Source organism: Lemur catta, chromosome 1, assembly GCF_020740605.2.
Source record: "Lemur catta isolate mLemCat1 chromosome 1, mLemCat1.pri, whole genome shotgun sequence".
Taxonomy (NCBI): Eukaryota; Metazoa; Chordata; class Mammalia; order Primates; family Lemuridae; genus Lemur; species Lemur catta.
Window position 1 is genome coordinate 170,962,898 of NC_059128.1, and position 26,940 is coordinate 170,989,837.

General features: G+C 38.2%; 1 protein-coding gene across 4 annotated transcripts in view; it reads right to left on the reverse strand.

Moving 5' to 3' along the window:
• CEP70 (centrosomal protein 70) overlaps positions 1 to 20,759 on the reverse strand; it is a 60,400-nt gene extending 39,641 nt beyond the window's left edge. For 3 of the 4 annotated variants that reach the window (XM_045539213.1, XM_045539212.1, XM_045539209.1), the window contains exons 1-6: positions 20,606 to 20,735; positions 19,324 to 19,426; positions 8,163 to 8,290; positions 6,073 to 6,163; positions 5,824 to 5,947; positions 5,089 to 5,269 (exon numbers count right to left, since the gene is read on the reverse strand). In XM_045539213.1, coding sequence (XP_045395169.1) covers positions 5,089 to 5,269; positions 5,824 to 5,947; positions 6,073 to 6,163; positions 8,163 to 8,231 — 465 coding nt within the window. In that variant the 5' untranslated portion in view covers positions 8,232 to 8,290; positions 19,324 to 19,426; positions 20,606 to 20,735. The other variant, XM_045539211.1, reaches the window with a different exon arrangement.
• Positions 20,760 to 26,940: the final 6,181 nt, after the last annotated feature.

The window sequence follows — 26,940 nt, forward strand, 5'->3', positions numbered from 1 at the left end:
ATCAGTAACATGAAAAACCTTGGAAACTACACAAACACATGGAAATTAGACATGCTCCTAAATGATCAATGGGTCAATAAAGAAGCTAAGAAAGAAATTTAAAAATTTCTTTAAACAAATGAAAATGGAAACGCAACATAGCAAAATCTATGGGATACAGAAAAGGCATACTAATGGAGAATACTAAGGGAGAATTTATACTAAGCAAAAAACACCTACATCAAAAAAGTAGTACCAACATTTCAAATAAATGACTGACCTCAAAGAATTAGAAAAGAACAAATCAAACCCAAAATTAGTGGAAGGAAACAAACTAAAAAGATCAGAGCAAAACAAAATTGAGACAAAAAATGTTAAAAAAATTAACAAATAAAAAGTTGGTTTTTTTAAAAGATAAAAAAATTGACAGCCCTTTAGCTAGACTAACTAAAAATAGAGAGAGAAGGCCCAAATAAAATAAATCAGAAATGAAAGAGGAAACAACTGATACTACAAAAATACAATGAACCAATAGAGACTATTACAAACTATACACAAATAAGTTGGAAAAATCTAGAAGAAATGGATGAATTCCTGCATAAATACAAGTACCAAGACAGAGACACGAAGAAACAGAAAATCTGAACAGACCAATGAGAAATGAGACTGCAGCAGTAATGAAGTCTCCCATCAGAGAAAAAACCAGGACCTGATGGGTTCATTGCTGAATTCTACCAAACATTTAAAGAAGAACTAATACCAATTCTACTCAAACTATTCCAAAAAATTGAAGGCGAGAGAATATTTCCTGGATATAAACCAACTCTCTGTGGGACGTCATATAACGTCAAATCATCAGAATCTCTTAAATTGGATTAAGATGATCCCAGCGTACTAGTGCACCTAAATGTCTACCAAAAGCAACATAATTATCTCTAGGGTAAAGTAACATCACCGTAGGCCTCAATTTATTCTACAATGGTTTCTACACAAAGCTGAGACCACAATAAAAAATAACCAGGCACACTAATAGTCAAGACAATATGAATGGAAACCTTGAGAAACAAGAGAATCAGATACAGATATTTTTTTGGTTGGGGTGAAATTCACATGACATAAAATTAACCAATTTAAAGTGAACAATTCAGTGGCATTTAGGACATTCAGAATGTTGCGCAACCACCATCTCCTTGTTCCAAACCAGAGATTTTAAAATAAATAAACAGGGCCCAGTGCGGTGGCTCACTCCTGTAATCCTAGCACTCTGGGAGGCCGAGGTGGGTGGATTGCTTGAGGTCAGGAGTTCAAGACCAGCCTGAGCAACAGTGAGACCCCGTCTCTACTAAAATGGAAAGAAATTATATGGACAACTAAAAATATATATAGAAAAACTTAGCCGGGCATGGTGGCACATGCCTGTAGTCCCAGCTACTTGGGAGGCTGAGGCAGGAGGATTGCTTGAGCCCAGGAGTTTGAGGTTGCTGTGAGCTAGGCTGACACCATGGCACTCTAGCCTGGGCAAAAGAGTGAGACTGTCTTAAAAAAAAAAAAAAAAGTAAAATAAATAAACGTAATATGTTCAAAGAGATAAAAAACAGAATTCCAGGAGAAAACTGGAAACCAAAGCAAGAGTAAAACAGAAATTCTAAAACTGGCTGGGTGTGGTGGCTCATGCCTATAATCCTAACACTCTGGGAGGCCAAGGCAGGAGGATCACTTGTGGTCACGAGTTCTAGACCAGCCTGTGCAAGAGCGAGACCCCGTCTCTACAAAAAATAGAAAAAATTTGCCTGGTGTGGTGGTGTGCACCTGTAATCCCAGCTACACAGGAGGCTGAGGCAGGAGGATTGCTTGAGCCCAGGATTTCGAGGTTGCAGTGAGCTATGTCACTGGCATTGCACTCTAGCCAGCATTGACAGTGTGAGACTCTGTCTCAAAAAAAAAAAAAAAGAAAAGAAAAAAAAGAAATTCTCAAACTAAAATACAATAACTGAAAGAAATTATCCAGAATAAAGTGACAAAGACAAAAGGATGAAAATAAACAAAGAAAAAACATAAAAGACATAAGGGATTCAATGATAAATACTAACAGAATTGGAGTCCTGGAAAAACTGAAAAGAAAAAAATGGGACAGAAGCAATATTTGAAGACATAATGGCTAAGAATTTGCCAAAGCTGATGCTAGACATGAGGCCACAGATTGAAGAAATGCTACAAAATCCAAGAAGATAAATCAAAAGAAAACTTGCCTAGGCACAAAGTAAAATGGTTTTAAAACAAAAGCAAGGAGAAAAATATTAAGGCAGCCAAAGAAAAAGATTGCCTTCAAAGGAGGCACAAATAGAATGACAACTGAATTCTCAGCAGAAACAATGGAATCCAAGAGACAAGGGAATTATATTTTCAAATGCTGAAAGAAAATAACTACCAACTTATAATTCTATATCCAGTGAAAATATTCATCAAAATGAAGGTGACCAATACCAAGTGTTGATGAGGATATGAAGAAACTAGAACTCTCATACTCTCCTGGGAATGTGAAAGGATACAGTCACTTTGAAAAACTTTGGTAGTTTCTCAAAAAGTTAAATGTATACTTATCATGACTTAGCAATTTCAATTCTAGGTATCTAACCACGAGAACTGAAAGCGTATGTTCACACAAATATTTGAACATAAATGTTTACATGAGCCTTCTTTGTAACAGCCAGAAACTGGAAACAAATATCTATCAACAAGTGAATGAACAAACTGTAGTATATCCACACAATGGACTATTTATCAGCAATAAAAAGGAATAAACTATTGATACATACAGCCACATGGATGAATCTTGAAATAATTATGCTGAGTGAAAAGACAGGATATTAATGATATTAATAGCCCATACCACATGAACTGTCTTTTCCCCAACATTCAATATAGCTCAAACATTTGCTGATTTCCCTTTTTGCCACATATATGCAAAACCAGCATTTCCTTTTTCCCAACTGCAAAATATGCAGCACTAAACCACTCTAAAATTGGATATAATTGTACAATAAAAATAAAGAATGTGTCTTAAACTATGAAATAATTATACTCCGGGGGTACTTTCATCTTCCCTAAGAAAGCAAAGACTGATTGGTATAGTGAAGGATTAGAAGAATTCACCACCCCAAAATATGCCACTTTGGCATAAGGATTATTTTGTACTAAAGGCAATTGAGAAGCAGACACAAGAAAAGCCCTCTGCCCTCCCTTTATCAGCCTAAAAGGAGGATATAAATCTGTAAAGAAGTTAATTGGTGACAACCTTAGAGCCTTATCAGCCCACAGATGGCACCAGAGGACTCTACATAACTAACTTCAGTAACTAGCCCTTATCTTCCACTATATTTACCTTCCCACAATTTGCTGCCCTAGAAACTCAAAGTCCATTTCCTTTGTCTTGCCACTTCTCTGAAAATTTATTGGTTTTTGTTGTTGTTAAGATGCTATACAAGCCCAAGTTCTAGCCATCTCTTTGAGCTCCACATTCCTGAGCTTCTCCCATATGTATATATGAAATAAACATGTTAATAAACTTGTTTGTTTTTCTCTTATTAATCTGTTTCTTGTTACAGAGCCCCAGCTGAGAATCTAAAAGAGTAGAAATAAGAAGATTTTTTTCCTTCCCTATAATGGAATGGAAAGCATGATTACTATGCAAAGGAATGGAGCAAACTAGCAACACTGAGGGGCAGCAATTCCTTGGCTATGCCCATTTCTGTTGACATTCTATAAAGTACTCTTTAGGGACTTAAGAAAAACGACAAATTTCAGCTGATCAAATTAGCATAGATAGCCTTCCCCAACACCAGGTATCTACACCTCAATTCCACTTCTGTCTTTCCCCTTCTATGGCTGATTGGAGCATGAAAGCTCCTCTGTATCAATATATAAGGTACATAACAAATCTCTGGGACCTGGAACAAAGAACTAATAGCACCATAAATCATTTCTGACAGAGGAACCTATTTGATAGAAAATACACAGCACTCCATTCAAATCAACCTTATCAATGAACCCTCAAGCATCTGTTCTTTGAAGTGCCTAAAACAGTGGTAAATTTGTAAGTTTCTAATAATTTTGTTATTACATACCAACCTCTCTGAAAAGAAAAATTGATATCTTCCCCTGAAAAAGAACACTGGTCTACCCTGCTCTTAACACCCTCTCTCAGAGCCAAAAACCCCACTACAACACCTTTACAGCTCCTGATGGCTGCTTTCTCACATCAATAAGTCAATGAGTTGAAGGGCTTCAGATTTCCACACACCCTGTATCTAAGAGCAAGGTCAAACCACTGCATTTAGAAACATTTTAGAAATTCCCTTCCTTTAGATAGGTTTTATAAATATACTATTGATGAGGAAAGCAACCTAACAAAGCCAAGCTAAAATTACAGCATTCTAATCACAGAGGATTTTGTTGACTGATGAGTAATACAAACAGATTTGCCCATCAAATAATGATAGTGTCTTCTCTGAAGCTATGATCAATAGCAGCAGCTCCAACTGTGCCTGCAAGTTGGCAGCATAAATGAGGGCAGAGTACCAACTGCAACTGCCCCTGTCCTCATACGAGAGCTCTGTAGTATCTCTGGTTGATCCTCTCTGACCCCATGGAATTTGTACTAACCGATCTAATCCTTCCAACACTGCCAGCATATACCGAAGGGACTTCCAGATCCTACCTAATGAATACTGGTCTTTTTTAGGCAGCCTGAACTCATATGTGCAATAAGTACATATAGTGTTATGTCACCAAAACCCACTAAAATAAGGACTTAATATTTACAATAAAATGTAAGTATCAGAAATATCTCATACCACTAAACACTGGTTATCAGCACAAAAGATTTCCTTTAGTCACAATAAACACCTAAGTTTTAATACAAGGGTTTTTGCAATGAGGTAAGAAGGAGATAGAATATTCTGGAAACCAAGTGAAGAAAGTTTCAAGAAGTCAGTAGCAATAGGTCAAGTAAGGTAAGAACTACTAAATTAAGCAACATGGAAGTCACCTGGGACTACAATGAGCTATTTTAGTACTAACCATCATCTAAGAAAATACATAACTCAGTACCTGTAAAGCTTTCTGCTCCTTTTGAAGATCCTTTATTCTATTCTGTTGTTGGCAAACCCTATTTAGGGATTCATCCTCCAATTCACCAATTTTGGATTTCACACTCTCCATGATTTGTTCCAAGTCATTAGCTCGTTGTTCCTGATCTGCTGCTCGACTTTGTTCTAGCTGAAGTTCATTTCTAATTTAATGGACACACAATTCCTTCTCTTAGTATCAAAAATAAATCAAATGGCCAAACATACCCATCTAACAACACACTTTCCAAAATTTCTTTGCATTCTTAAATTTAGAGGCTGAGTAACCATTATCTGAAATACTTGAGACCAGAAAGAAGTGCTTCGGATTTCAAATTTTGGAATACTTGCAACATGCTTACCAGTTAAGCATTCCAAATCTGAAAATTGAAAATGTGAAACACCCTAGTGATTATTTCCTTTGAGCATGATGTTGGAGCTCAAAAAATCTGAATTTTGGAACATTTTGGATTTTCAGATTTGGGATGCTCAACCTGTAATAAAAACTAATAGAATAAATATAGGGTACCATTAAACACCTAGACTACACTATTACCAAAAGATTTACCTATTAAAATTTTACCTATTTACCTATGAAAATAGTTTTAAACTTTAATATTTAATCAAAATAGAAAATTAAATTTTGAGATTCTTTTCAAGGCAGTTATTTTTAGAATGCATACAAACAATTCAAAAGAGACTTTGCCCATTTTCTTACTTAAGCTGCTGATTATTTTCTATGAGCTCCTGTATCATCATCTGTTGACGTGATGTTTCTTCCACCAACATTTTCAAGTTCTGTCTCATCGTCTGTGATGACTGTTTGTCAAAAATGATTAGATCTATAGTTTTAAAAAATTTAATACAGATAGTAAAAATAAAGGTAAGGTAAAATAATTTGAAGATAAAAAATTTGGAAGGAAAAAGAAGCTTTTTACCTTAAGGAGCAAGAATAGGATCTAATTACCTTTAAGATCTGTTCTTTTGACTAGGGACAAAGGTTTTAAGCCATGCATCATCAACAGCCCATTTATGCTTTCCCATTCTGCTTCTTCTTGCTACAATTACAAGGAATGAAAAAAAGATCAACTTTAAGAAATAAAGTGAAGAAATACCATCTTATATATCATTTCTTGTGTTTTCAGAATAGAACCTGTTCTCCAAAAGGTTTTTAAAATATAAATTTTTATACATATGTAATTAAAATTAAAACAAATTTAATTTTTCTAGAAAAATGAGTAATAGACCAGAAGTATGCAAATAAACATATATTGCATTATATAGAGTACTTATGTGGGCCTTAATGGACAAATTAAAACAAAAAGCACCACCACCACCTTGTAATTTCAGTGAACCAAACAGATCAAAGGTTTTAGATCTAATTAAACTAGACCAGACCCTGCCAAGAAAAAACAGCTGCAAACTAAGTTATATTAATCAAACAGTAAAGAAAAAGTGAGCCACTCAGAAACAAATGTCACTTTCATAATCACTAGAGTAACAAAAAAATCAAAACATACCTAACTAGTTGGAGCCAATTTTTTAGATAATTCTTTGTATAATGGACAAAGTCTAACTATAAAAAGGAGCCTGTCCATTTGGATAACTCACTCTAGTAGAATCACCCTGAAGGACACTCTCAAGTCTTATATCCGTAATTCTAAATATGTATTTACATCCTAAACCTGAAAAGAGAACCCTAACTCTCTAGATTAAGTGAATAAAAATATAATGGGAAGCAATAAGAAACAGGAAAAAAGAACATAAAATAAAGATTAGAATAGAGATTATTTTTAAAATAACATTTAAATCCATGACATTAACAGTTTTAAATCCATTTTTAATGTAAGTACAATGATCAATTTTAAAATCACTGTGTGAAGTGCTTTGGATATTTTTTAAGTGTTTAAAGCATGTTTGTGAAAAGGTTGAGTGAATTTTCAATGTTTAAATGCTTAAAAATATAATTTGTATAATAAGTTTATTAGTAGTATAGTATATAATAGTTTAAAGATTAATAATTTAGACAAAGTACAAATAAAAGTATTATTCTTCATGTCCAAATGTCCCTCAGACATTAAAGAATTTATCAACATAAAAAAACAAATAACCTTGATGATTCTTTTCTTTTTTTGGAGACAGAGTCTTGCTCTGTTGCCTGGGCTAGAGTGCAGTGGCATCATCATAGCTCACAGCAACCTCAAACCTGGGCTCAAGCGATCCTCCTGCCTCAGCTTCCCAAGAAGCTGGGACCACAGGTGTGCGCCATCACACCCAGCTAATTTTTCTATTTTTGGTAGAGATGGGGTCTCACTCTTGCTCACCTGATGATTCTTTGATCGCACAATCACTCACGGCCAAATAAATCTTTCTTTTTGACTGCTGACTTTTTCCTCCTTTCATTTTTTTCTATACTTCTCCTCTCTCTCATAACTTTCCCCTCATTTACCTTGGGGGTGGGGGGACCTGTGGCCTCGAGGCCACATGTGGCCCTCCAGATCCTGAATTGTGGCCCCTTGACTGAATCCAAACTTCACAGAACAAATCCCTTTATTAAAAGGATTTGCTCTGTAAAATTTGGATTCAGTCAAAAGTACATAAAAGAATTCAAGAAAGTGGATACCTGCTGCAATTCATAAAAAATAAAATGTTCCGTATATAATAGGGTCACATATTCTGAATGATCAAATTATATATATTATTCCCTGATACCTGTTATATTTTAAGAGAAAGAATAAAGTAACTATTTACAGATTCTGAAAACAGTTGGGAAGGGCATTTTCCAAAGTATGTACTGCAGAACACTAGTCTAATGAAATGTTCATCAATCTAGTTTGCTAAATAAGCAGGAAATGTTGTATACTAAATTATCCTTTTGGAGACTGATAACATTGTGAAGTCTCAGAGTGATGAAACCATTTAATAGTCTTTAACCCAGCCATTGCCCAAAATTATCTGACCAAAGAATCCTTCCAAAATTAGATTTTCCCATTTGTAGATGTAGCATTCTTTGGCACATATTTTGAGAAACATCAGCTTAAAACATTTCAAGTTTACCTGTTTTTCAGTCATGAGTCTGTTTGATGATTGATTGGACTTCTGGGCTTTAGGGGCTGCCGGAAACATAGTTTCTTTTGTAGAATCAAAAGTAGTAGAGATTGGCAATAAAAAAAAATTTGAGTCACCTAAATGAAAAAAGAAAAAAGTACAATAGGAGTTAAAGGAAATTATATTTAAAAGAACCCACTACTCTTGCAGGGCAATTTAGGCCATTCCTGTGTCACAACTTCATGACATACTAGATAGCTGATTGTAAGAATCATTTGAATAAACCCTATAATGTTCTCCTCTGAAAATAAAACATTCTGGGGTTTTATACACATACACACACACACACACACACACACACACACACACACACACACACAAACATGGTGAAAGAGAGAAAGAACTATTTGTTTTGGCCGGGCGCAGTGGCTCACACCTATAATCCTAGCACTCTGGGAGGCTGAGGCAGGAGGATCGTTTGAGCTCAGGAGTTTGAGACCAGCCTAAGCAAGAGCGAGACCCCATCTCTACTAAGAAAATAGGAAGAAATTAGCTGGACAACTAAAAATATATATATAGAAAAATTAGCCGGGCATGGTGGCGTATGCCTGTAGTCCCAGCTACTTGGGAGGCTGAGGCAGGAGGATCGCTTGAACTCAGGAGTTTGAGGTTGCTGTGAGCTAGCCTGACGCCACTCTAGCTCAAGCTCTGTCTCAAAAAAAAAAAAAAAAAATGGCCGGGCGCAGTGGCTCACGCCTGTAATCCTAGCACTCTGGGAGGCCGAGGCAGGTGGATCGCTCGAGGTCAGGAGTTCAAGACCAGCCTGAGCAAGAGCGAGACCCCATCTCTACTAAAAATAGAAAGAAATGATCTGGACAACTAAAAATATATATATAGAAAAAATTAGCCGGGCATGGTGGCACATGCCTGTAGTCCCAGCTACTCGGGAGGCTGAGGCAGTAGGATCGTTTAAGCCCAGGAGTTTGAGGTTGCTGTGAGCTAGGCTGATGCCATGGCACTCACTCTAGCCCGGGCAACAAAGCGAGACTTTGTCTCAAAAAAAAAAAAAAAAAAAAAAAAAAAAAAAAAAAATATATATATATATATATATATATATATATATATATATTAGCTGGGAGTAGGGTAAATGGTGTAATAATGTTTTAAGTGTGTCTACAACCCAGGAGGAGGGTGGTAGAGGTACCTGTTAACATTAGGCTTTTGTATTAATAAGTTAGGGGTGCTTGAGAATTTCTAGAATAACCACTAAAAAATATTAATAGAACGAGGTATGTAATGTTCTAACTAGTAAAAGAGAAAAACAAACCATAATGATGAATAAAAATGAACACAAAAGGAGAGCAAAATAAAAGAGTTGAAACAAAGAGAAAGCACATAGTACTTGGTAATATGGTAGATTTAAATCTGTATCACTAATTATATTCAATGTAATGGCTCCAGTTAAAAGAAAAAGATTGAAAGATTGTCAAGCTGGATTTTTTTTTAACCAAGCTATATGCTGTTGAAAAAAGACATCTAAATTATTAAAAAGCCATATAAAATATAAACATATAAAACAGTTAAAAGTAAAAGAATAAAGAAAGGATTTATTTAAAGGACCCTGGGAAGATGACATGGTCACAGCACAGTTTTTTAATCTCTGAATCTCACATAAATACAGAACTAACTAGATAACAAACCCCAAACACAAAAACAATACAGCTGGCCCTCCATATCCACAGGGGATTGGTTTCAGGATTCCTGCAGATACCAAAATCTGCGGATGCTCAAGTCCCTTATATAAAATGGTGTAGTACAGTCAGCCCTCCTTATCTGTGGGTTTCAATTTGCAGTTGGTTGAATTTGTGGGTGTGAAACTGGCAGAAACAAGGACTGACTATACTTACATCAAAAGTTGGTGACTAGTTCTACCCACCAACACTAAAAAATGTAAACGGGTGAGGATAAACCACTAACAGCCACAAGAACTGCATACCAGCATCTGTGTAGGAAGAAAAAAAAATGCTGCATATATCTCGCAGTTCTGAGGATAAGAGAACTCCCAAGTGCATCGGTATTCACTAATATTCATTACTGCACTAATATGAAACAGCAGGTGAAACTGGAAGGGGTTTTGCCCTCTCCTGCTACAAAAATGACTGAGGATGCTGGAACTCTGTGAACACTCAAAAGTGACATACAGTTCCATGACAGGGCCAGTGATGAGAAGAAACTTCTGGGAATGGAATCAAAATTGAGCAAGATAGGGACAAGAGAGAAGGGAGGACCGAAGCAGGAAAGATAATAGAACCAAGAACTCTCAGAAAACAAACTGCCATATTTTCAAACACTACAAAAAATAACAGAAGAGGGAAGTCTGAGAAGTTAGAAAAGCTCTTGACCTTTAAACCATTATAAAACTTAAGAAAAAAACTAATTTCACATAAAAATGAGCAAAGAAAAGCACTGAGATCTAATCCCATCAAAAGTTAATATTAAAAAAAAGAGAATAATATCCCTACAGACAACAAAAACATACCAGAAAGATATACCCACAAAACAGATCAAAACTATAAACCACTATTTTATTTTATTTTTTTAAAGAAGGAGGGAAGGAAGAAGGACGGAAAGGTAATTGTTTTTTTTTTTTTTTTTTTTTTTTTGAGACAACATCCCACTCTGTTGCCCGGGCTAGAGTGCCGTGGCGTCATCCTACCTCACAACAACCTCAAACTCCTGGACTCAAGCGATCCTCCTGCCTCAGCCTCCTGAGTAGCTGGGACTACAGGCGCTTGCCACCACACCCAGCTAATTTTTTGTTTCTGTTTTTAGTTGCCCAGCTAATTTTTTCTATTTTTAGTAGAGATAGGGTCTCACTCTTGCTCAGGCTAGTCTCGAATTCCTGGTCTCAAGTAATTCTCCTGCCTCCGCCTCCCAGAGTGCTAGGATTGCAGGTGAGAGCCACTCCTCCGCCCAGCCTAAACCACTATTTTAAAATAAGCTAAAATACAGAGAAAAGTCTGTAAGATATGTAAGAACATAAGTAGTAACAAGAAAAACTTGGAAATGAGCTGATACAACCCAGAAATTAGTAATTTTTAAAAAATAATTATTTTAGAAATGAAGGTTAAAGAAGGAAAATGAGTAAATAAATACAGATAATCCTTAAGAGAAAGAGGTTAAAAGGAAAATAACCTTAAAAATTAAAAAGAAATGAAGAAAGGGCAAGAAAGAAAATGACAAATATCAAAGATAGGCAAAGAAGCTCAAATATACAGATAATAGTAGTAACTGAAAAAGAAAAGTAAAGCAATAGAACCAATAATAAAACTGTAATTCAAGAAAACTCTCCTGATTTTAAAACTCATATCGCACTGCAAAGAACTTAGAATACCCAAAACAACTTTGAAAAAGAACAACAAATTTAGAGAACTAACGCTATATGATTTCAAGACTTACAAAGCTACGGTAATCAAGACAATATGGCTTGATGTTGAGATAGACCAATCGATCAATGCAACAGAATGGAATCCAGAAACAGACCCATATTTATATGGACAAATGATTTTCACCTTCCTAAGAAATTTCACAAATAATTAGCTTCAGGTAACCAAAATATCTAGAGGGACCTCAATTGCCTTCAAAGGTGTGAAGGCAATTCAGTAGCAAATAGATACTCTTTGCAATAAATGATGCTAGAACAACTGGATATCAACATGCCAACAAAAAAAGACTTTCAGCCATACCTCACACCATATACAAAAAAAGACTAACTCAAAATGAACAATATACATAAATCTAAAACCTAAAACCTAAAATGTCTAGGAAAACATAGGATAAAACTTTTACGGTCTTGAGTTAGGCAAAGATCTCTTAGATATGACACCAAAAGTATGATCCATAGAAGAATAAATTGGGCTTCATAAAAATAAGAACTTCTGATTTTTGAAAAATACTGTTAAGAAAACGAAAAAAACCATAGCTAGGAGAAAATTATTGGAGATCATGAAGGACTCATATTCAGAATATATAAAGAACTCGCAAAACACAGTAAGAAAGCAAACAGGGCCGGGCGCAGTGGCTCACGCCTGTAATCCTAGCACTCTGTGAAGCCGAGGCAGGTGGATCGCTCAAGGTCAGGAGTTCAAGACCAGCCTGAGCAAGAGCGAGACCCCCGTCTCTACTAAAAATAGAAAGAAATTATCTGGACAACTAAAAATATATATAGAAAAAATTAGCCAGGCATGGTGGCACATGCCTATAATCCCAGGTACTCGGGAGGCTGAGGCAGTAGGATTGCTTGAGCCCATGAGTTTGAGGTTGCTGTGAGCTAGGCTGATGCCACGGCACTCTAGCCTGGGCAACAGAGTGAGACTCTGTCTCCAGAAAAAAAAAAAAAAAAAGAAACCAAACAACACAACTTAAAATGGGCAAAAAAATTGAATAGACATTTCACCAAAGAAGACATACAGATAGCAAATAAGCACATAAAAGGATGCTAAATATCATTAGTCAGGAGAGAAATGCAAATTAAAATCTATAATGTAACACCACTATATACCTATTTGAATGACCAAGACTGGCTATACCAGGTGTTTTCAAGGATGTGAATGAACTGGAACTCTCATACACTACTAATGGAAATTTAAAATAGTATAATCACTTTACAAAACTGGCTGTATCTTAAAGGTTAAACAAACACCTACATAAGACCCAGTCATTCCACTCTTAGGAATTTACCCAAGAAATAAAAACATTATGTCCACACAAAGACTTGTACACAAATATTCAAAGCTTTATTTATAATAGCCAGAAACTGGAAAAAATGCAAATGTCTGTCAGTAGGTGAAGGAATACACAAACTGTGGTATACCCATAGAATGTAAATACCTCTCAGCAATAAAAAGGAATAAACTATTGATACATCCAACATGGATGAACCTCAAAATAATTATTTTGTCTGGTTGAAAGAAGCCAGACCAAAAAAGAAAGTACATACGGTATCATTCTATTTATACAAAACAAAAACTAACCTATGGTGATAGAAAGCAGATCAGTGGTTGTTGGGGGAATGGGAAGCTGGAGAGGGATCCCCAAGGGGAACACGGACATTTTGAGGGATGTTGGATATATTGACAATCTTGTGGTGATGGTTTCACAGATGTATATGTCAAAACTTATCAAATTTTACACTTTACGTATATGCAACTTATTATATATCAAATATTAGGTTATTAAGTATGGAACATCCAATTTTCTTAAGTATTGACAGTTGATATCCAACATTTCACTTTGACACTTTTTTTTTTTTTTTTTTTTTTATTGTGAAGGTACATTCTCACTCTTTCACACACACATTTTGGCTTGTGATTATCTTTTAGTTTTTTTTAGAGCAATTTTTGTGAAAACATGGATAAGTCAAAAATTCATTTTCTTTTTGAATATGAGTTCTGTTGTGGAACCAATGTAGCACAGACAGTTCGAAATACCAACGAAGTGTTTGGGAAGGATGTGGCTAATGAACACACGCTACATAGATGGTTTGAGAAGTTCGTTCTGGTGATTTCAATCTTGAAAATGAGCCATGTGGGTGACCTGAGACCAAGGTGGATAATGATGAGCTGAAAGCTATAGTGGAAGTGAATCCATCTCAACCTACACGTGAATTAGCTGCACGGTTTGACGTTACTATTCCAACAATATTAGACCATTTGAAACAAATGGGCGCGGTAAAGCAGCTGGATAGATGGGTACTGCATGAATTAACTGAGCATAAGAAGAGAAGTCGTCTCAAAACTTGCCTTTCTTTGCTGTCATGACATAAAGATGAACCATTACTACACTGAATCGTTACATGGTGATGCTTTTTGACAACTACAAGCATTTGTCATGATGGTTGGATAAAGATGAAGTGCTGAAACACAGTCTAAAACCAAATATTCATCAAAAAAAGCTAATGCTATTTGGTGATCTAGTGCTGGTATTATCCACTACAGTTTTATGAACCCTGGTCAATTGATGACAGATGTCTACTGCAACCAGTTGGATGAAATGATGAGGATACTAGCGATAAAGCAGCCAAGATTGGTCAACAGAGACAGGCCAATCCTCTTTCAAGACCACATGTCACAAAAAACAATGCCGCCCAAACTACAGAAGCTGGACTTGGAAACTCTCTGTCATCTACTGTATTCACCAGACCTTGCACCAAATGACTACCACTTCTTCCAGGCTTTGGATCACTTCTTGCAAGGAAAAATATTCGATTTTTAACAAGGTATGGAAAAATGCCTTTCATGATTTCCTTGCCACTGGCTCTCCAGGCTTCTTTGCTGCTGGCATAAGCGAGCTAACATTAGGAAGGCAAAACTGTGTCGGACAGTTTAGGCACATACTTTCATTAATTGTACTGCTTCTTGTTTGAGATATAATAAACTAAACTTTTAATTCGAAATCGAACATTTCATATTTACTGACCTAATATATCTCAATAACTCTGTTTTAAAAATAAAATTTTCCTGAAATTAAAAAAAAAGACATGAAATTACATATGGCAAGAACATATCAAGTGCCTGAGAATACTGGCCCAGAACAACGAACATCAAGACACATTCTAATAAAATCATTGGACTTTAATGAAAAAGAAAAAATTCTTTGGTCATCCAGAAAAAAAACCCCGCCTAATTTATAAGTAGAAGAAGAATTAGATTATCATCTGACTTTGATACCAATGCTTTATGCCAGAAGAAAAAGGAGTAATGTATTAATATTTAAGAAACTCAAGGAGAAGAAGTGTGAGTCAAAGAGTTTCTATCAGCAAAACTGTCTTTCAAGAATAAAAAGCACAGACTTTTATCAACATGCAAGAACTCAGAGAATATTCCTTCCTTAGGAATCTCACAAAGAATTAGCTTCAGGTAACCAAAATGGCTAGAGGGATCCTCAACAAAAACACTGCTGGTAAAAATTAAATATACCTGTAGAACTAAGAGTAAATGAAAGCTATGAGGGAAAAAGAAGAACATGAAATGGCTACATGTTCTGACAATGTAGGTAGCATACAACCATTTAAAAAGGTCAGCAGACCGGACTCGGTGGCTCACGCCTACAATCCCAACACTTTGGGAGGCTGAGGAGGGAAGATGGCTTGAGGCCAGGAGTTTGAGACTAGCCTGGACAACATAGCAAGACTCTGTCTACACAAAATAAATAAATAATTAAATTAGCCAGACATGGTGGTGCACACCTGTAGTCCCAGCTGCTCAGGAGGCTGAGGCAGGAAGATTGCTTGAGCCCAGGAGTTGGAGGTTGCAGTGAGCTATGAATGTACCACTGTATTCTAGCATGGGCAGCAAAACCATGTCTCTAAAAAAAAAAAAAAAAATGGTCAGGGAGAAGAGGGACAAATGGGAAGAAAACAAGCAAAAATCTTTTTAATATTTTCAGTAATCATATTGGTGGTGATATCAGAAACATAGTTCTGAAACTGCTGTATGTGTAATATGGAATAAAACAAATGAATAATATGGCATATTCTGTTATTTCCTATATTCTTGAGAACCAGGATTCTCAGTATGTAAAAAAGGAGTTACAGGTATGACAGAGAACTTGTTTAAGTAAAAGCTTTGTAGTCTCGATCTGAACTGGAAGTAGAACACATCAGGTATCTTTAAACATATGTGCCTGTAGATAGATACAGGTATCCTAGCTGTCTACTGAAAAGCCTAAATCAGTGACTGACTCAGGACCCTTAGTATACAGCTTGTGATCTTGAAATATTATTTCTCACTAAAAGAAACCAGGGCAGAGGCCGGGCGCGGTGGCTCACGCCTGTAATCCTAGCTCTGGGAGGCCAAGGCGGGTGGATCGCTCAAGGTCAGGAGTTCGAGACCAGCCTGAGCAAGAGTGAGACCCCGTCTCTACTAAAAATAGAAAGAAATTATCTGGCCAACTAAAAATATATATACAAAAAAAAAAATTAGCCGGGCATGGTGGCTCATGCCTGTAGTCCCAGCTACTCGGGAGGCTGAGGCAGTAGGATCGCTTAAGCCCAGGAGTCTGAGGTTGCTGTGAGCTAGGCTGATGCCACGGCACTCACTCTAGGCCCGGGCAACAAAGTGAGACTCTGTCTCAAAAAAAAAAAAAAAAAGAAAGAAACCAGGGCATATTAAAGAAATGACTGATTTCAGATCTGGGACAGAATTGTTCAAGACACCGGATAACAAGGAAGCTACCAAAAACTACTAAGGTCCTATTAAAAATGATAGATTTGAATAAGCTCCCACTAGCCAAGAATGACACAATGAGCTTCAATAATGGAAATAATTGCAATGAACTGAAACCTATCAAATATGTTCATGAGTTTATAGTAATACTAGATTTTTTCAAAAAGAGAACTGCCATCAGAAGACAAGGAACCAGTTCATTTCTTGAAAATTAGTAAGTAAAAGGAAAGAATCAAGCATTTATCCTCACTTTCCTATGTGAATCATATTGCTGGGTATCCAAATGATGGATGAAAGGATTAGTGTTCCAAGTAATAAATGAAAAAAAATGACAGAATATTCTACAACTCTCAGTGAATGAATTTAGTTATCAAGTATCAATAGTTGCTGAGATCACAAAGAGACACACAATGAGACATCATGCTAAACATCTCTCAAAGTACTGTCAAAGGGATTAAATCTGAGTCTGATCCAGACTTGGATCCAGCTAACAATGTACAGGAATTACCCAAGGCCAGGGGTGGGGAACCTGCAAACTTAAGGCCACATGTGGCCTTCTAAGTCCTTAAGTGCAACCTTTTGACTGAATCCAAATTTTATGGAACAAATCTTTTTAATAATACATTTTTGTTTGTCTATTTTTATTTTTAAAATGAATGTATTTAAAATACCAAATAAGTTTCAATGAAATAATCCTCCCAGATTGGCACAATTAGAACATTATTAGCCATAAGGGCTAAATTGATAGCTGCTGTGCTCTTGATTTAGTTCTAGTTTCCCCTGCCTGACTGGCACCACTACCACACGAGGCTGGTCGGCAAGAGTTTGGGGGTGGGGGGGTGGAATACACCAGTCTATTATCAGCTTTTGGACAACAGTACACTGTGTTTCTGTTTGAAGAGGAATTTGTGAATAGTTTCACAGCTAGACAGTATTTTTTAATTCTTTCTGCTTAATAGCCCATCGTGTCAAAGGGACCAAGGGAACACTGGTCTTCACTGAAGAAAGAAAACAGATTTTTTAATGAGGATTGGGAATTGCAATATTATCTTGTTTCTGCTAAAGATAAGATGATTTGCTTGCTTTGTGATACTGCAATATCAACATTAAGGAAATTCAGTGCTCATGACCATTATAACACTCATAAGGATCACAAATATTTTAAATTAGAGGGAGAGGCAGGAAAGGTTGTATTGCAGAAATTAAAAGATGAAAAGCAAAAGCAAAGACAATTCTTTCAAGCAGCAAGAAGACCTGAAAATAATGCTACTGAAGCAACTTATAAAGTTGCTTATATGCTCAGGAAAAAAGGGAAGCCATTTAGTGATATAGAAATCGTGAGAGAATGCATTATTGAAGTTGTAGAATGCTTAGAGTCCAATAAGGTTTCAAAGTACAAACAACTGCCTCTTTCAAAGAGAACAATAACTGATCGGCAGCATGAATTAGCCTTCGGCTTAACACAACTTCATGCAATACTTCAAAAGGAAAATATATATTACTCAACCACTTTGGATGAATCAACTGACACTACTGACTCGGTGCAGGTTTTATACTTCATTGGGTCATAACAGAAGATTTTCTTTCCTACGAAGAGTTACTCGCTCTGGGCACTCTTGTGAACAGAACACGGGGAATAGATATCTTCAACAACTTTCAAGATAAATGTCATGAAGTTGGACTGAATTTGGTAAATTTAGTGAGCGTTATGTACAGAAGGTGCATCTTTCATGACAGGAAAACATGTAGGGTTTATTCCACAGATAAAAAAAAGTATTAATGGACCCAGATACTCTCATTTCTCTTTTCATCGTATCTTGCATCAGCAAAATCTCTGTGCTACAGCTACTATTTTAAGTGACACTTTGCAACAAGTTTTAAGTATTGTTAACTATATTCCTGCAAATGTAACATGGAGGCTCAGGCAGGAGGATCGCTTGAGACCAAGAATTTGAGGTTGCAGTGAGCTATGATGACATCACTGCATTCTAGACCAAGCAACAAAAGGAGACACTGCCTTAAAAAAACCTCACAATGCTCCAAATACGAAATTTTTTGAGCATTCCCCACCCCTGCCACAAGTATAAAATCAGTTTTGTAACATGCTAAAGCTGAATGATGAGGTATTCAGTGTGGATTTGCCACATCATTCTAAAGTGTGTTGGTTATCGCAGGGACAGGTATTAGCCAAAAATTTATCTCTGAGAGAACAGATAAATTTTATGAAGAACAGATGTGAATTATTTAAAGAAGATTTCTATAGGAATGCAGCATTTCTGTGTGATATGTCAAATCAAAATGACCCGAATATTTCCTTGCAAGGTAAAACTAATGCTATATATGATATGTGGCAAAAAAATCCAAGCATTTCAAAAAAAAGCTATCTTTTTTCAAAACACTTCTTCAAAAGGAAATTTCAGATGAATATTTCCCCAAGATAACTATTATAATTAGGTATATGCGTATATTCCAAAATCAAAAAAATCCAAAATCTGAAACACTCTGGTTCCAAGCATTTTGGATAAGGGATACCCAACCTGTATAGCTCTGCATTTAGACTGCCTGGGTTTGAATCATGGATTCTGTCACATGGCCAGGATGGTACTAAGCTCTCTGTGCTTCAATTTCCTCATCACAAAATGAGGATAATAAAAGTACTTAGCTCACAGGGTTACGGTGACGATTAGGAGAATTAATATAGAAAGAATGTACAGCAGTGCCTGGCACACAGCAGGACAGAAGTGGTGATTAAAGCTATCTGTGTTATTTTAAGTAGTTACTTAACCTCTCTGAGCTTTAGTTTCCTTACTGAGTTTAAAATACCTATAGGATTATCAGGAGGTCAAAAGGGAATATATATAATGCAGCCAGTATAGTATTCAATAAATATTAGAGCCTTTCCATGGCCTCTCAACATCTAGAGTCATCTGTCGCATTAGACATACCTCAGTCATAGCATATTACTCTTGCACTTTACATCTGGTCATTCAAGTTGATCTCAATGAAATGATCACTCAGTGAGTCTCCTGTCCCACACTGGATCTTCATCTAGGTTTCAAAAAGATAAACAGACTAAAATCTTGAAATGTTCGACCTCTGAGTAAGAATGGTCTTGTGTAAATCCCTGAGCAGGCACCTGTGGTACTGGTTATCACTGACAGAAAGCAGGAGCAACTGAAGTAACTGCTAATGGCCTCCATGGCTCACCATCAAATACCTCCTCCCTTCTCTTCTTTCCTCTTATCTTTCCTCTCCCCGGGTTTTGTTGAAATGTTTAGCTGGGTATCCAAATCTAACAACATCTCTCATGAATTCTGGCTTCAAAGATGGGATATTCTCATTTGCTAGGGTATTAAAATGAAGCAGTCTCAAACTACCACTGAACACAAAAGCAAAAGCAGGAAAAAAACTACTACTCATTTGCACCTGTGATCAAGCCCTCCTTTTCAGAGGTCCTTTCTGTGAAATGTGCCAACAGTTTACAGCAGCATTTTCCCGACTACAGGCTGTGACAGGACACAGGAACTCCGAAAATCTCAGGAAAGACCAGATGCTTCCTAGGGCTAATGCAGAAGCTATATAGCTTTAATTAGTGTCACAACCCACGCACCTAAAAGTAAGACTGTGGGAGTAGGGGTTGGTGGGTAGGAGTTGGTTTGTACATGGTGTAGAAAGCCAAGCAGAGAAAAGCAAAACCACAATTATATCTTCTGGCACTTTCCAGATGTCCCAAGAGTCTTTTAATCAAATTGCCCTTTATAGGTCTGAAGCCCCCATAATATGCACCATACATTAAAATTCAATTATTTTTAACTACTACTGGGGGGCAAGCTGGAAATAAACTATGGCCAATAACTGTTCTTTCTCAAGTGAGTCACAACAAAAACTAAGCTTTCTCCAAAAGTATATATTTCAAATTACCGTAATAAATGAACATGTAATGCTTTCCAAGTCTCTATTCTTTATTAAAGCAAAGTTCTATTCTAAAAATATGCCAACTTGTTATTTAATGTTCCTAAGAAAAAACTGAATCTACCACAAATAAGAAAAGCTTTAGACTTACTGCCTCATTTAGGCCTCACAAGAACTACCAGCTTTATTAAACACACAAACGAAGTGAGGCCCTGAGCCGTTAAGCGAGCAGCCAAAGAGCACAAAGGCTGGGGAGCCGAGCCAGGTCTGTCCGCCCCCCAAACCCTAACGCAGGGGTTTTTAATTAGCGCGAACCTGTCCTAGGCGGCTGCTCCTGCGGACCCTGACAGAAATCAGTCCGACCCTTGCCAGGGCCCAGGCGAGGCCAAGTCCAGGAGGTGCTCCAGGAAGCGGCTCTAAGCCAACGACCCTGTGAGCCCGGAGCGCCACTCACCTTCCGCAGACGACGCCTCCCACCAGCAGCCCGCCCATCCCGGCCCGGCTCAGCTCGGGCCCCGCCTCCGCGACCGTTACGGCAGCTGAGGGAGGTTGGCCAATCGAGCCCGAGCGCGTCGAGGACCGGCCCCTGCTCTGCCTCTGAACGTCCCGAGCGATTCTCTCCGGCTGCACTGGGAGGCTGGAAGGGCCCCGCGCCCTCTGGTTGGCTCCGCTTCTGGGGGCGGGGCTTAGCACTAACGCAGGCGTGAGCGCCCTTGCGGGTCCTAGGCGTGCTCTGTCCCTGTAGGTGCTCTGTCGCTTACAGGGAGTCTCATTTACCTGCAAAACATCAGAAATACGTATTTGTGGCCGTACGTGAAAGTGACCATCGACTGCCCTCTCTACAGCCCCCTCCTCCACCATGACTGGGGGACCAGTCAGCATGTTCTGGATGTTCCAGACCTGGCTGAGCGCTACAGCGGCTGGCATTTAGAAGACCCTCCAAAGTGTGCGTTGATGACATTTCACACTCCCATTCAGCATTTTCCACATCTACAAAGTGTCAGGCCCTACATCGGGCTCCAGAAATGCAAAGATGGCTGAAGATGCTCAAAGTCTAGTTAGGGAGATAGGTATCCCCTCTGAACTTGATTCAGTGTGAAAGGTGTGATCAGAGGAGGATTACCTCAGGCTGTCATTTAAGTCTTCTAGGCCTGTGGGGCGCAACCCTGCACATTGGAGTCACCTGGGGAGTTCTGAAAGCTCTTGATGGGTACAAGTTTGTAAAGCTCCCCAGGTGATTCTAATGTGCAGCCAAGATGGAAAGCCGCAAACCTCGAAAGATAACCTAAGAATGATTCTTTCTTTCTTTTTTTTTTTTTTTTTTTTGAGACAGTCTCGCTCTGTTGCCCGGGCTAGAGTGCCGTGGTGTCAGCCTAGCTCACGGCAACCTCAAACTCCTGGACTTAAGCGATCCTACTGCCTCAGCCTCTCGAGTAACTGGGACTACAGGCATGCACCACCATGCCCAGCTAATTTTTTCTATGTACATTTTTAGTTGGCCAGATAATTTCTTTCTATTTTTAGTAGAGACGTGTGTGTGTGTGTGTGTGTGTGTGTGTGTGTGTGTGTGTGTGTCTCACTCTTGCTCAGGCTGGTCTCGAACTCCTGACCTCGAGCGAGCCACCTGCCTCGGCCTTCCAGAGTGCTAGGATTACAGGCGTGAGCCACTGTGCCCGGCCGTAAGAATGATTCTGAACTGTATATAAGTTCAGCAATACAGGGAGGAAAGGTATTTAGAGAATATTCCTTGTGCAAATTAAATAAGATAACAACTCCAAAGCACTTTAGTATAATGCCTAGTTAAAAAATGCTCAGTAAACCTTCTATTTTAAAAATTATTTTTGTTGTAATTAAACCTGTGCCCCTTGGGTAGAGCTCATATCTGCCCCTCCCCTAATACCACAGGCCTAATACCCAAAGCATTAACGAATATAATGAAACTTACCAAAGGTTTCCTGAGGAATCTGAGGAGCGTGTGGCATCATCAGAGAGGCAGAGAGAGAAAGCTTTAGGAGATGTGCTAAGGTGCTGGGACTTTAACTAGGAGGGGATGGGAAACCATTAGCAGATTTTCAAAAGGAGTATAAAATGTAAATATTTTTGCTCTGGCATCTTCAAGCTTAATTTTCTTGCACCCTGATACACAGTTTTAAAAAAAATGGTTCCACAGTTTACAAATATGATCATTGCTCTTTTTTTCTACAAAAGGAAATCAGCTAAGTCTTCTATTTCTCAGCTTAATACATTTGAAATCTAAAACTAGAATACCTTCCCACCATTTTCAAAAAACTTACAGGGGGTTAAGCGATCCAAAAATTCCTAAAGGAAAATCCACCTTCCACACATCTGACAGGAAGGCCTGGAGTCTGAGCTGTCTACTATCCCCATTGCATCTCACAGCCACATGATGTCGCTGTTGACAACCTACCTGTCTTTGCCAATTGGTCAAATGATGCAGGTCTGTGGTGGAAGCAGGTCTGGGGTGGAAGCAAGTCCCACAGTGGCCAACAGAGATCTCCCAAGGAGGGCATGAGCCAAGGTGTCTTTCAGAAAAAGATCCAATGGCATAGCTCTTGGCCCTCAATATATTCAGACCCATACTCAGCCAGCTGGGGCGACTGTGAGTTTCCTCTCTGTGTCTGCCCCATGCGAACATGTCCCCACTCCACCCCCATCCTCTTCCCTTCCCATACCTAGGTATTCACACTAACAATGGTTGGCAAATTTTCATTTTCAACTCTCAAAACACAAACAGTCTCAGTGCTTGCCATTTTCTGGACAATAGGGTGACTTTCCCACTCTTCTGAGTGTGGCTGGAGGCCAAGTATCTTTAGGTCAATTAGGATTATTTTGGATGCAAATAATATAAAACCTGAGTCAAACTGTCTTCTTAAACAATAACGAAGTTGATTATCTTACATAACAGAAAGCCCATAGGCAGGATAAACTTTGAGATTGGGTAATTCGGTGGTTCAACAAGTTACCAAGAACCTGGTTGCTATTACTCTCTGCTCTGCTGTAAACACAGTAGACTTCCAATTCATACTAAAGTGATTTTCCAGTTGCCTACCAGGAGAAGAAGGGACGACATACTTTCTTTTCCACCTAAAACCTTCTGGGTTTTTTGTTTGTTTGTTTGTTTGTTTGTTTTTGTTTTGTTTTTGTAGAGACAGAGTCTCCCTATGTTGCCCAGGCTGGTCTTGAACCCTGGCCTCAAGCAATCCTCCTGCCTCTACCTCCCAAAGTCCTGGGATTATAGGCATGAGCCACTGTGCCTGGCCCCTTCTGGTTTTTTGAGCCAATTAGGTCACACAGGCACACACTCTGCCTCCAGATCAGTAACTGCCTGGGAAAGGTGCAGACAACTTAAGCCTGGGTTCCAGAAGGGAAAAGGAGTTACCATGATTGGAACTGGCAGTGAGGTCTGTGCTCCTTGAGTCACATGAGTTGCAAGGTGGAGGCATGGCTACTTGAATAAAACTGGAGTCCTTTAAGAGGGAAGAGGAAAAATGGATGCTAGATGGATGATCACCAGTACCCTTCACAAACTTCAAAGTACAAGAAGGCTGATTATTTTCTACGTCTTAATAATAAAGTCTCCCACCCATCAGCTCCTGGATTTTCTGTGTGATGAGTAGAGAGGAGGAGGCTCTATAATACCGCCCTCCAAAGGAATTCCCTGCTTATGGACCACCAAAGCCTTTCCAGCACCTCTTTGCTAGAGAAGGAAAAGACCCTGCATACAAATTTAGTTTTTAGCTCAGAATCCTGCTACATTAGTCTCAAGAGTTTTCTATGGGCTTCATCTATCACCAGAATTCTAATAGTTCTAAACATTCTTTTATTCATTCATTTATAAAAATGTATTATGCACTTGTTATATTCCAGGGATTGAACTAGATGCTGAGTTTACCGTGATGAATAAACCAGACATAGTTCCTGCCCTTGTGGAGCTTAAGGTCTAGTCAGGAAAATAATATGAAACAAACACAAATAAGTATATAATTATGCTAAGTGCTATGAAAGAAGAGAAGGGGGAGGGAAGAAGCCTCTTTGAGGAAGTGACATTTAAGCTGAGAACCAAAGCATGTCTTCATTTCAGCTTTCTGCTTTCCTCTGTGCTTTGACCTTCCACTATAAATTACAGCCTTCATTAGCAGTTAAAACTGATCTTTTAATTTCTCAACTTCTAAACTGACTCTCAAATTTTCTCCTTGGTATCAGATTTCTCCATAAATCAAAGAGTATACCAAACATAAATGGTATTTCATGATGAATTCTTGAGGATTCTTCAACACACAAGTCTTTTGGATTTAGAATCCTTTATTACACTAACACATTTTTTTTTGCCTCCTCCACAAGAATTTGAACTCCTGGGGGCATGAACCACATCTTAATAAACTTTATCTAGCACCTAGCATAGTCCCCTAGCAAACAGTAGGTGCTCAATGCAGTGTTGAATTGTATTGTTAAATATGAGTCAGATTTATACAGGGAGCATTCACCTTCAGTAGCCATTTTCTAATGTAATGGACAATACACAAACAGCTCAGGCAAATATATTGAGGACAAATGCTCAAGAATCTATACAGAATAACAATAATTACATTAATTGAGCACTTAAAATGTGTCAGGCTCTGTGCTAAGCACTTTCATTTTCTAACTTGTTGAATTCTCACAACAACCTTAATGTAAGTACTATTATCTCTATTTTACAAACAAGCAAATTAGAAAATAGAAGCCTGCCCAAAAAAACAATTGAAAAATGATTTTCCAAGGTCACATACTAGTATGTGGCAGACCCAGGATCTGAACCCAGGCATTCAGGCTGCACTTGACAATGCCACTTCTTGTGATGGGCATCTGCTCTACCATCATATTGTTGCATGAATTTATTACAATTTGCAATTATTTCATCCATCTATTAGTTATCTATTGATGTATAACAAATTATCCCAAAACATAATAGCTTAAAATAAGTATTTGTTATCTCAAAATTTCTGTGGGTCAGGAATACAGAGGGGATTAGCAGGATGTCTAGACAAGATCTTTCACAGGATTGCAGTCAACCTGTTGGCCCAGGCTATGGTCATTTCAAGGTTCAACTGGGGCTAAAGGATTCACATCCAAACTCACTCCAGCCTCAATTCATTCCTCCTCAAGTGGGCCTCTCCTTATAACATGGCAGCTTCCCACAGAGTGCACAGCCCAAGAGAGTATGCAAACACCTGAGAAAGAAACTGCAGTCTTTTTCATAACCTAATCTCAGAATTTATATATCATTATTTCTGTTGTATGCTATTGGTCACACAAACCAACCCTGGTAAAATGTGGGAGAGGACTATACAAGGATGTGAATACCAGGAAATGGGGGTCATTGGGCCTATTTTGGAGAATGGCTATCACAGTCTGCTCGTTTTTTGTGACTGCCTCCTCCACTAGAATGTAAACTTCATGAGTGGGGAGAAATGATCAGTGCTGTTCACTGTTGTTATTTCCTGCCATAGCACCTGCCATATAATAGATGGTCAATAAATATTGAGTAAATATTAATATAATGATGAAAATGATATGAATTCCAAAGGATGAGCTCCCTATAATCCTCTCTTACTTTCAGACAAATTCCCAGTTGCCATTCATGGTACCATTTAAATAATTTTTTTTCAGAGATAGGGTCTTGCCATGTTGCCCAGGTGGGACTCAACTGATCCTCTGGCCTCAGCCTCCTGAGTAGCTTGAGTAGCTGAGACTACAGCTGCAGACCACGCCTGGCCATTTAATTAATTTTTAAAAACAAGAACATTTACTCTTGTGTATAAAGTTATAGAATGTGGACTTCATACACACACCAAACTCATGGGAATGCTGACCTTTAGGGAAGAGAAGAGAGTAATAGTATTGAGGTTTTTTTCTAGAGACAGGGTCTGACTATGTCACCCAGGCTGCAGTGTAGTGGCTCCATCATAGCTCACTGCAGCCTTGAACTCCTGGGCTCAAGCAGTCCTCCTGCCTCAGCCTCCCGAATGGTAGGACTACAGGCACGTGCCACCACATCCAGCTAGTTTTTTAATTTTTTGTAGAGACAATGTCTCGCTATGTTTCCCAGGCTGGTCCTGAACTCCTGGCCTCAAGCAGTCCTCCCACCACGGCCTCCCAAAGTGCTGGGATTAGAGGCATGAGCTACCATGCCAGACATTCTATGAAAATTTTTTACTGAACCAATATTTAATAATAGTCAATTCTGGGAGGCAGGAATATGTGTATCACTCTCTTTATTTTTCTATGGTTTTAAAATTTCTCAAAATAAACAAGACAAAAAAAATTTTAAGTTTGACCAATTGTGACATGTGCCTGTACTGCCTTTCTTTGTCTCTTTGCTCTAATTAGGGCTGTGGCTATAAATCCCACTTCCCAGATAATTCAGACCAAAACCTATTTTCTCCTGGAATTGTCCAAGCTTTTCTGGTGTGCAGTTGTATATAATCTCCTCAGATTGCTGCTTCTTCATTTTCTGTGTTTGTGTAGCTAGAGCCACAGCCTCTTTGTATTGAGGAAGAGGCCTAAGCAGCAGCAGCCTGGCCAACAGCAGGAGACTGTGGTCACTGGCACTGGTTCTGACACACAGCCATCTGAGGTTAGCCCAGCAGCCA